The 12,500-nt window shown below is 36.2% G+C and overlaps 2 protein-coding genes across 2 annotated transcripts in view; one reads left to right on the top strand and one right to left on the bottom strand.

Annotated features, from left to right (window-relative positions):
* The window catches only part of LOC144965876 (cathepsin L1-like), a 9,316-nt gene extending 7,097 nt beyond the window's left edge, over positions 1-2,219 (top strand). The window contains exons 7-8 of the mRNA XM_078901694.1: positions 1-94; positions 1,982-2,219. The exon at positions 1-94 is cut by the window's left edge and continues 73 nt beyond it. Coding sequence (XP_078757820.1) covers positions 1-94; positions 1,982-2,081 — 194 coding nt within the window. The 3' untranslated portion in view covers positions 2,082-2,219. The remainder of the gene's footprint in view (positions 95-1,981) is intronic.
* Positions 2,220-11,558: 9,339 nt separating this feature from the next.
* LOC144965875 (cathepsin L-like peptidase) overlaps positions 11,559-12,500 on the bottom strand; it is a 10,575-nt gene continuing 9,633 nt past the window's right edge. The window contains exon 8 of the mRNA XM_078901693.1: positions 11,559-11,747. Coding sequence (XP_078757819.1) covers positions 11,648-11,747 — 100 coding nt within the window. The 3' untranslated portion in view covers positions 11,559-11,647. The remainder of the gene's footprint in view (positions 11,748-12,500) is intronic.

Below are 12,500 nucleotides of genomic sequence, written 5' to 3'. Positions count from 1 at the left end.
AACCTCAATGTAGTTCTACTCTGTTAGACCACGGCGTTCTGGTTGCTGGGTACGGTTCCGACCAAGGGAAAGATTATTGGCTTGTTAAAAACAGGTATGAATTTACTATGATAGACGGAGACTTTTGTCTTGGATGAGTGGTTGGTGATAATGGATAGATTGGATGTAGATAGATAGATAGATAGATAGATAGATAGATAGATAGATAGATAGATAGATAGATAGATAGATAGACAGATAGATAGATATATATATGGATGGATGAATGGATGGAAGGATGGATGGATGGAGGAATAGATAGATAGATATATGGATGGATATATATATATATATATATATATATATATATATATTTATATATATATATATATATATATAGAGAGAGAGAGAGAGATAGATAGATAGATAGATAGATAGATAGATAGATAGATAGATAGATAGATAGATAGATAGATAGATAGATAGATAGATAGATAGACAGATAGATAGATAGATATATGGATGGATGAATGGATGGAAGGATGGATGGATGGAGGAATAGATAGATAGATATATGGATGGATATATATATATATATATATATATATATATATATATAGAGAGAGAGAGAGAGAGAGAGAGATAGATAGATAGATAGATAGATAGATAGTAGATAGATAGATAGATAGATAGATAGATAGATAGATAGATAGATAGATAGATAGAGTGACTGATTAATTGATTGATTGACTTATGGATGGATTGATTGATTGATTTGACTGATAGATAAATGGATGGATATGTAGATAAATAGATAGCTAGATAAAATCAAAAAGAGTGATAAATAGATACAGAAATAGACAGAAAGAGAGTTAAATAGATTGGAAGATGAATATGTTTATAACTAATATGTAATTCAAACGTTACATTATCGTCATTATGTGTTTTTATTGCTTCATTCTTCAGGGAAAGCTCGAATTTTACTTTTAAAATGCAAAACATAATAAGCAAATTAAAATAGCCATTTATAAATAAGAAGTTGATTTGAATAAAGGCAATTATACACACATGAGCAGAAGTAAGTTAGTAAGTTAACATGTGAAGAGCAGAATGGTGAAACCCCCCGTAAGAAAGAGGCAAGCGTCACCTGAAGACAAAAATAAGAGAAACCGTTCGCTCTGCTGCAAAAGACGTGGGACGAACTGAAGAGACGCTTGCGCTAGTCATTCAAAATGATGATGATCACGTGGAGCTTTAAATTGGACGATTGCGCAAACACACGATCACAAATGGATTCAATAGTCTGGTGTCAAGTCGCGCAGCAACGGCGACCATCGTGTTTCTAAACAAAGAAAATCGGTACTTTTTATTCGTCATGCTGGCTAGAACTTTTCATATGTCTTGTGATCAGAATGTATAAAAGTCAAAACATGATCAGATTTATAATGGGGTTTTTTTTCCTCTGGATACAATTTTATGCTCGTCGGAGAAATATTTCATAAGGGCGTCCGCCATTGTTCCGATAGTTTAGAGCCAGTTACTAAGTTACTCTGCGTCAGGGGGAAGTGACGTCACGACTGTTGAAGCGTATTAAGATATCGGGGAAAAAACTATTATAGATTTGGATAACTATATTGAAAACCAAATTGATGTCTTTGTAGATGTTCTTGACTTATTCCAACCTGAAACGTGTCAATGATTAAAAACAAACACACTGTAAATTGCGATTTATGTCAAAATTGCCCTTTTATACAGATGACGTCATAGCTCAGCTAACAAAGGGCGCACATTGTAAAAACTTATATCAATCAAAACTTAAATAAACTCTGCACAAATGATGGCAAAACCCGTTTGATGAAATCTTACATAGCTTTGGAGTTATTCAAACCTGATATGTGTCAATAATTAATAAAAACAAACGGTATATATATATATATATATATATATATATATATATATATATATATATATATATATATATATATATATGATTCTATTGCAGTTGGGGAACGACCTGGGGAGAAGAGGGATACATCAGAATGAGCCGCAATAAACATAACCAATGTGGAATTGCAACCAATGCCAGCTACCCTATCGTTTAAATGTTGTTGTTTAAAGTCAAATTTCAGAACGACCAGGAAATGATGCCGATCTGACTGATTGTGTGTAATAGCCAATGTAACCAAATGACAAATTGCCACTATTTTGAGGACAATAAAGATATATTATTATTATTATTATTATTATTATCATTATTATTATTATTATTATTATTATTATTATTATTATTATTATTATTATTATTATTATTATTATCATCATCATTATTATTATTATTATTATTATTATTATTATTATTATTATTATTATTATATTATTAGTAGTAAATAGTAGTAGTAGTAGTAGTAGTAGTAGTAGTAGTAGTAGTAGTAGTAGTAGTAGTAGTAGTAGTAGTAGTAGTATTATGATCATTATTATTATTATTAGTAGTAGTAGTATTATTATTATTATTATTATTATTATTAATATTAAGAATAATAATGATAGTAATAATAATAATAATAATAATAATAATAATAATAATAATAATAATAATAATAATAATAATAACAATAATAATAATAATAATAATAATAATAATAATAATAATAATAATAATAATAATAATAACAATATATGATTATGTGATCGTTGGATTATTGATTATTTACAAGAGTTCACCTCTGTTGCTGCTCCCATCTAGAGATCCAGAAATTTTTAGTCCCATACTACGTGCACGTATTAGTAGTCTAATAACCGAACGCAATCTGGTTTTAACACTATTGTTATAGAAGATATTTTGCGTTGGTTTGGGAGTATTACCATTACAAAAAGGAGCTCTTAACAGTTTGGGTTATCAGACCTGCAAATAAGTGCAAGTCAGTCTCATATGCCTTCTGATCTTTAGGTCATTGATTCGAGTTCCATATGAACAGTGTAAAACCGAGTCCTTTGGAGAGGCTCCTTACTCACATTCTCTCACCAAACCCAGGTGTAAAATACAGTTCTTGGCCGTTAATAACGTTTACTCCTACAGTTTAAGTGATTCTGTTGGCTGTGAATCTTTTTGTAAAGCACTTCAAGCACATTAAGTGGATATTGCGCTATATAAGCTCATCTATTTTAAAAAGTGCAAAATTACATTATTGTTCACTCATATACAACTGAAACAAATGCGACACCCTTTCTTTTGTTATGTTGATAGCAAATGGATGAGTGAGAGACCACTTTTTTTTTACACAGTTACCCAACAGTGTGTGTGTGTGTGTGTGTGTGTGTGTGTGTATGTGTGTGTGTATTTAAAAAAAGATTAATTATGCCTTTTGCGCCACGACATCATAAGATATCGTCGCCTCGGCATTCCATGAAGGAATATAGATAAACCATCAAACATGATGTCTGATGTCAACAGGAATCACCCATGTTGTCCAAGTGAGCAAATTGGGGGTTAATAATCTTGCTCAAGGAAAAAAACGAAAGTGCCTGAAGCAGGGCTCGAACCCGGGTCACAGTGGAATGCCTTAACCACTCGGCCACTTCGCCCCCCATATATATATATATATATATATATATATATATATATATATATATATATATATATATATATATAGTAATTTGAAAAAGGGACCGGACAGTTTGATTCCGCTAATGGCGCAATACAGTTTGGAAAAAATGCGATGGCATATTACGTACTCGAAAACTATACAACACCAATGGTCTAACTTTCCTTTGGTGTACAATTTATCTAATTTGTGAGAACAGTTAAAAAGTCGCAGATATCTACATCCAATCATTCAAAAAATCGCAAACCCGTAATTCGACAAAAGCCGAGCACTTGGCACAAAGTTGCTTGACTGATATGCGCGCATGAATACCAGAACTCAGATCTGAAGATTTGGGACGGCGTTTTGTTGACAAACAAACAGCTTTTTGAAGTTGATTCCAGAGACATGGAAAATTCATGCTGTTGACGTCAAAGTGAACGTTTTATTGACATAACCATTTTTGAAGTAACAAATCGAAGGTAGGCCTATGGATGTGTATTCGTGTGGGGAGGGATTATCGGTGGCAAAAAAAAAACCTGAGCAAATACCTATCAACCAAACCCCAACTCAGACCTTTACATCAGCAATTTTCTTGAACCAGCCGTCTTCCCCGGAATCAGAATATAAAGTGGTAATATTCCAGCATGATAAAACGCCAGCACGTGGACAAGCATCTGCTTTCCAAAAAGATTAAAATGTACGGGTGAGGAATCTGTGACCCGCTGTGTCACCTGCCATGAATCCCATTGTACACATTATGTGTGATTATGAAAAGAAAGCTTTAAAAAAAACAAAACACACTGTAAAAACTCTGATAAACTGTTCGACAGACTATATACGATTTGGATTGATATACCAGCAGAATCAATCCATCAGCTGACGTCATCAATGAGGCGAAGAGTTGTGGCCATTCATCATTTCTAACGGTAGACATACAAAATATTGAAGTAAGTCATTAGTTCTGATTTCAGTTTTGTGCTCGATTTTGCAAAAATGAAGTTTTGAATGACTGTTTTAAGTACCTGCGACATTTCAACAGTTACGACAAATTCAATAAATTTTACACCAATAGAAAGCAAGTGTTGTCCAGTTTCTAAATATGTAACTGCAATTATATCTGTCCCAATTGTAGCGAGCTATCAACGGAAACAACCTGTCAAGTTTCTTTTATAAATGACCAAAAACAATCAAATATTACCGTTATTATATTGTGAAAACGTTCAAAGGATTGCGGGTTGAAGCTAGAAAATTGCGATGAGAGAGAAAGTGAAATGAGAGCCTTTTCCAAGGATTCAAAATTTCGTCGTCCATAACGGGACTTGAACTCCGGACCTACCACGACCAAAAAGTTGCCAAAAAAAATAATAAAACAACAACAAAAAACAATAACAGAGAACGAAAAAAAGCACAATAAAAACAAAACAAAAACAACAAACAAGAAAAACTAAACTAAACTAAACAAAGTAAAACATCTCCAAACAGTTTTCAAAATGCATGTTTTCAACATTCCTAATTCACATTTCTCTCATCTTGTTTTAGAGGTCAGTCCACTATCCTTCAATTATTTGTGTTGCATTAAGTTTTTCTCAATTTCCATGCGTATAAAATCAACTACATTGAACAAATTTTTTACCTCCCTTAGTTTCAACTGGATCTAATAAAACCAGAGAAAGTAAGAAAATAACATCATTTGATTACATTTTCTTCATTCATCAAGCGGTGGAACTGTGGGTATTTTACTTAGACACATACCATCGATAGTAAAACATCGATAGTTTCCTATGTTTACCCATCACTGTCATTGTTTATATTATGACGACTTTCCGAGAGGAGTGGTGTTATCTAAGTGTCTATTCAATATTATATTTAAAATATAATATACTGAATGAAGTAGACGTCACCAGCTGTCATTGTTACTAGTCCGCAGTTGGGTAATTACTTATCATTACGCCCACCCCTACGCCTCCCCCCCCCTTCCCCCCCTTCCCCCCCCCCCCCCCCCAAAAAAAAATAACTCAACAAACTTGAGCTTTTATATATCTCATTATCCTCTAAATGACTAAATGTGTCCAAAGCGCGTTGCAAGGGGTCCTCGCCAAAATCAACATTTAACATGTTGAACGAAACATGACGCCTGTTAGGCGGTATTACATATTTTCCGACAGAGACAACGCTGTTAACGGCCAGGTACTTATTTTACACATGAGTACGTTGAGAGAATGTGACTAAAGAGCCTTTTTCAAAGACTCATATATGCATTTTGTGGTCCTGTGGTATGATACTCGCGTTCAGACTAGTTAATAGATTCCTGGTTCGAGCCATAGAGAATACAGGACTAGAGACGACAACAGGTAGGAAAACTTCATCAAAAGTGGCTAGTGAGAGGTCGAGCGCCGCCATTTTCTTTTGTATGAAACCAGGGACGCTGTGCGATTTAATCTCTATCTGAATGTCTTTGACTGAGCTCGATTAATTAACCTTGATTTGTGGACGGAAAATAGAAAAAAAGGCCAGGTTTATGATGATAAACCAAATTAGACATATTAAAAAAATACTTTTACTTGTACATTTTAGACTTGGCTCCAATGATCTGGTTTATATTAATAACTTAAAAACATATTATGAATAATTTATAACTCCCTTATTTGTGGGGCGATTTTGTCATTTGTGTTATCAATTTTATTGTAATAAAGAGATAGGAACTTGAGACTTATTTTTTCTGACGCGAAATTATTACTTTGTAATTTTAGCACTAAGAAAAGTAGTTGGTAAATAAATTTGATACACCTCTTTGATCTACCGCCACCGTCCATTCGTGTAGAATTGTGAATCTCACTGTCGATGTATTACGCTATTGTTACGCAAGGAATATAACACCTTTTTGAGTAGGCCTAAAAGCTAAAATCTAAAAGTAAAAAAATATAATTCTGAGGAATTTGAAAGTCACATTGTTGAAATCAGCTTGAAAAAAGAAGAACATTTGTCCTTATTTCAGAAAAATCGGTTGAAAACCAACTGTTTTACGAATAAATTTGATTTTAAAAATTGCTTTTCTTTATTTTAGCTTTTTTAGCAACTTTTTTATTTATCGGCCGATTTTCTTGATTTTTATATCATTCTTTATATCTCAATGAGACGAGATCAGTGATATACTTTGTTTGTTTCAAATGTAACTAGAACATAATTTGGCTTTTTACCTATCAACCGTGCCTGGATAATATATTCAGCAACGTGGTGATTGTGACGCAAGTATGCCATGAGCGTCTTCCAGTGTTTCAACGATGGTTCAGTTCATTCTTGACGGCTGTTGACGGCTGTTTAGCCATGAGTGACCGTAGAAAACGAAAAGGCGACTGCAGACATCAAAGGGTAGGCTTATATCATCAAAGGATGTCTACATGATTGACATGGCCATATAGGGAACTCATTATCTACTCCCCCATAAAGAATCTGAACACGAGAGGTCGAGCGCCGCCATTTTCTTTTTAAAGCAAACCGGGGACGATTAGCCACTAAAAAGTGGCTGTTGTCTGGTCTGTTCCTAGTAGTCTGTGGTTCAAGCACCGCTGTGTGTGTATGTGTGTGTGTGTGTGCGTGTGTATGTATGCGTGTGGGTGTGGGTGGGTGGATGGGTGGGTGGGTGCGTGGTGTGAGGTTAACGTTGAGTCCTTGGAAAAGGCTATATACTAACATTCTCTCCCCGTACCCAGGTGTAAAATGAGTACCTGACCGGAAACAGCATTGTAGGGAAGGAAGCAACTGCTATTCTACGATTAACACTCTAGAAACCGAGAGAAATTTCGGATCCTTTAGTCTTATCGCTTTGGAGGACTACGATATCCACAGTAAATACCATGCTCTAAACGCTACATGTACAATTGTTTTTTTCTCTCGAGATATTAATGAACTACGTTCATATCACCCATACGAGATACGCAGCCTTTTAGGAGCAAGTACACATTTTTTTCAGACAAAGACAATGTTACTTTACACTAGTAGGAATACATTTAATCATCGTCTCCACTTGATGAGATGAGTTTAAGTAAAACATTCACCTGTTCTGCTTGCCAGCTGTTGACGGCTGTTGACGGCTGTTTAGCCATGAGTGACCGTAGAAAACGAAAAGGCGACTGCAGACATCAAAGGGTAGGCTTATATCATCAAAGGATGTCTACATGATTGACATGGCCATATAGGGAACTCATTATCTACTCCCCCATAAAGAATCTGAACACGAGAGGTCGAGCGCCGCCATTTTCTTTTTAAAGCAAACCGGGGACGATTAGCCACTAAAAAGTGGCTGTTGTCTGGTCTGTTCCTAGTAGTCTGTGGTTCAAGCACCGCTGTGTGTGTATGTGTGTGTGTGTGTGCGTGTGTATGTATGCGTGTGGGTGTGGGTGGGTGGATGGGTGGGTGGGTGCGTGGTGTGAGGTTAACGTTGAGTCCTTGGAAAAGGCTATATACTAACATTCTCTCCCCGTACCCAGGTGTAAAATGAGTACCTGACCGGAAACAGCATTGTAGGGAAGGAAGCAACTGCTATTCTACGATTAACACTCTAGAAACCGAGAGAAATTTCGGATCCTTTAGTCTTATCGCTTTGGAGGACTACGATATCCACAGTAAATACCATGCTCTAAACGCTACATGTACAATTGTTTTTTTCTCTCGAGATATTAATGAACTACGTTCATATCACCCATACGAGATACGCAGCCTTTTAGGAGCAAGTACACATTTTTTTCAGACAAAGACAATGTTGCTTTACACTAGTAGGAATACATTTAATCATCGTCTCCACTTGATGAGATGAGTTTAAGTAAAACATTCACCTGTTCTGCTTGCCAGCTGTTGACGGCTGTTGACGGCTGTTTAGCCATGAGTGACCGTAGAAAACGAAAAGGCGACTGCAGACATCAAAGGGTAGGCTTATATCATCAAAGGATGTCTACATGATTGACATGGCCATATAGGGAACTCATTATCTACTCCCCCATAAAGAATCTGAACACGAGAGGTCGAGCGCCGCCATTTTCTTTTTAAAGCAAACCGGGGACGATTAGCCACTAAAAAGTGGCTGTTGTCTGGTCTGTTCCTAGTAGTCTGTGGTTCAAGCACCGCTGTGTGTGTATGTGTGTGTGTGTGTGCGTGTGTATGTATGCGTGTGGGTGTGGGTGGGTGGATGGGTGGGTGGGTGCGTGGTGTGAGGTTAACGTTGAGTCCTTGGAAAAGGCTATATACTAACATTCTCTCCCCGTACCCAGGTGTAAAATGAGTACCTGACCGGAAACAGCATTGTAGGGAAGGAAGCAACTGCTATTCTACGATTAACACTCTAGAAACCGAGAGAAATTTCGGATCCTTTAGTCTTATCGCTTTGGAGGACTACGATATCCACAGTAAATACCATGCTCTAAACGCTACATGTACAATTGTTTTTTTCTCTCGAGATATTAATGAACTACGTTCATATCACCCATACGAGATACGCAGCCTTTTAGGAGCAAGTACACATTTTTTTCAGACAAAGACAATGTTGCTTTACACTAGTAGGAATACATTTAATCATCGTCTCCACTTGATGAGATGAGTTTAAGTAAAACATTCACCTGTTCTGCTTGCCAGCTGTTGACGGCTGTTGACGGCTGTTTAGCCATGAGTGACCGTAGAAAACGAAAAGGCGACTGCAGACATCAAAGGGTAGGCTTATATCATCAAAGGATGTCTACATGATTGACATGGCCATATAGGGAACTCATTATCTACTCCCCCATAAAGAATCTGAACACGAGAGGTCGAGCGCCGCCATTTTCTTTTTAAAGCAAACCGGGGACGATTAGCCACTAAAAAGTGGCTGTTGTCTGGTCTGTTCCTAGTAGTCTGTGGTTCAAGCACCGCTGTGTGTTGTATGTGTGTGTGTGTGTGCGTGTGTATGTATGCGTGTGGGTGTGGGTGGGTGGATGGGTGGGTGGGTGCGTGGTGTGAGGTTAACGTTGAGTCCTTGGAAAAGGCTATATACTAACATTCTCTCCCCGTACCCAGGTGTAAAATGAGTACCTGACCGGAAACAGCATTGTAGGGAAGGAAGCAACTGCTATTCTACGATTAACACTCTAGAAACCGAGAGAAATTTCGGATCCTTTAGTCTTATCGCTTTGGAGGACTACGATATCCACAGTAAATACCATGCTCTAAACGCTACATGTACAATTGTTTTTTTCTCTCGAGATATTAATGAACTACGTTCATATCACCCATACGAGATACGCAGCCTTTTAGGAGCAAGTACACATTTTTTTCAGACAAAGACAATGTTGCTTTACACTAGTAGGAATACATTTAATCATCGTCTCCACTTGATGAGATGAGTTTAAGTAAAACATTCACCTGTTCTGCTTGCCAGATCAATCGTACCAACATGCAAAATGTTGTGTAGCTTTATTTTGTTAGAGAGACTTTAGTCGGAACTTATCACCCATCTGGCTTTCTCAAAACAACAACAAAGAGCCCAGTGTCGGTAAGATGCACTCTATAGAATGAGGATAAGGAATGCAAAATGTCTTTTACAAAAAGAGAGAAACGGTCGAGTAGATACAATGGTATGATATGTTTTAAGCCACGCTCGAGCCCCCTTTGCTCACTTAGCCTTGGGTATTTCTGTCATTTTATTTTTCAGATAGATCATAAAAGCAAGATTCTCCACGGCGTGTATACGGGGACATTTATTTTCGTTATGATACAACAACGGGGGTCCCGATAGCTTAGTTGGTAGAGCACTCGCTTCACACGCAAAGGAACCGAGATTGATCCCGGGTGCAGTAGAGATTTTTTCTGACCCCCCCCCCCCCCCCAAGTCCACCCAGAAGTGATTGGGTCTGTTAGATCCGGCTTTGCGATTGACTAGCGTCTTATCCAAAGGGTTGCAAGCAATTGGGATTTAGAGGTGGAACATGAGTTAATTTTACTACTGTAATACAATCCTTTTTCAGAAATAATTTTGTTTTTCAGTTCATTAACACACTGATTATAAATAACAGTGTCATCCATTTTATATGCATTGGCCCCTTATTTTCAGGTTTAATAACCGAACGAAATATTTGCTTGTTTTATCATTGTTGTAATTGACAATATTTTTATTTGCGTCGGTTTGAGATTATATCCAGTCCAACAAGGAGCCCATAACAATTTGGGTTATCAGACCTGCAAATAAGTGTACATCAATTTAGCCTTTAGCATCCAACACTCAATCAACGTCTGACGTTAGTTGTCACCAAGCGCTTGTTTTCGAGAGTAGGATCAAGGGATATAACCATTTCAGGTAGCCATTCTCCAACAAAATTCCAATTCACCTCCCCTCTCTTAGGAAGGCAATTTCTCAAGTTTATATCAATTTTTGATGGCAAAAAAAAATAAAGAATTAAAGCGCTTATCCACTTAATGTGCTCAAAGCGCCTTACAAAGGGTCCCAAGCCAACAGCATCATTTATCAATTAGACATAACTGAAGGTGCTCTCTGTGCTTTAATTTCAAAATGCAATATTTATCATCAATTCTAAGTCAGAAATTATTATGTTGAAATAACAATATAGAGTGAATATAAATTCTTAGAGCGACTTTTATTAGATCTTTTTAAAGTGCGGTTTTGTGGTCTTGTGGTATGACACTCGTATTCTGACCAATAGGTCCTTGGTTCGAGTCTCACTGTGGGCGGCGTAAAGTTGAACCCCTGAAAATTATCTTTCCTCACCGCAACCAGGTGTAAAATGAGTACCTGACCCATAACAGCTTTGTCTCTATCGAAACAAATTGTTATAACGCCTTCAAGGCTTGGATAGATATGCATATATATATATATATATATATATATATAATATATATATATATATATATATATATATATACAATATATATATATATATATATATATATATATATATATATATATATATATATATATATATAACCGAAATTAAAAAGTCAACTAAAAGCCCGAGGTTTTATTTTTTTAAATTTATTTCAACGTTACAAAACAAAATTACTTGAAAGACCAGATGTACTGATGAGGGTTATACGTCGAAACGTCTTTAAACAATTGGATAGCTGGCTTTAGTTGCAATTCCACACTGGTTATTTCTGTTACGGCTCATTTTAATGTATCCCTCTTCTCCCCAGGTTTTACCCCAGCTGTAGAAGATAAAATTCAAGGTTTATAGAAATGAGAAAAGAGATGAACTGGATAATTGGATTCAATAATCTGATGTCACGCCCGCCCAGCAACGAGCAGCTTGGTTCTAAACAAAGAAAATCGGTACTTTTTATTCTTCATGGTGGCTAGAACTTTTTCACATGTGTGACGTCAAGAATTCTGCTTCCCATTAGATTTAATCTTCAACGTTAAAATTCTGAGTTGAAATAAACTATAAATATAGAGGAAGAGGAAGAGAGAGAGAGAGAGAGAGAGAGAGAGAGAGAGAGAGAGAGAGAGAGAGCTAGAGATGGATAAATAGATTGATAGAGAGAGAGAGAGAGAGAGAGAAATAAAGAAAAGAAAAAAAGAGAGAGACGGATAGATAGATTGATAGATTGAGAGAGAGAGATAGATAAAGAGAGAGAGAGAGTGAGAGTGAGAGTGCTGTTTCTTCACTATTCGTTCACTATATTATTCTACATCCATTTATTAATTCATCTATCTATCTATCTATCTATCTATCTATCTATCTATCTATCTATCTATCTATCTATCTATCTATCTATCTATCTATCTATCTATCTATCTATCTATCTATCTATCTATCTATCCATATGTGTATATCTTGAGATTTTTTCAGTCTAACAGGTTATCTACCGATCAATATTTATGTTCATCTATCTAGGTATCTATCTATCTACCGAGAAATCAATCTATCTATAAATTCATCTCTCTAACTGAATGTACTT

This window comes from Berghia stephanieae, chromosome 2 (genome assembly GCF_034508935.2).
Source record: "Berghia stephanieae isolate SIO BIC M18660-M18661 chromosome 2, UCSD_Bste_1.3, whole genome shotgun sequence".
Lineage (NCBI taxonomy): Eukaryota > Metazoa > Mollusca > Gastropoda > Nudibranchia > Aeolidiidae > Berghia > Berghia stephanieae.
This window is presented reverse-complemented; position numbering and strand designations above follow the sequence as displayed.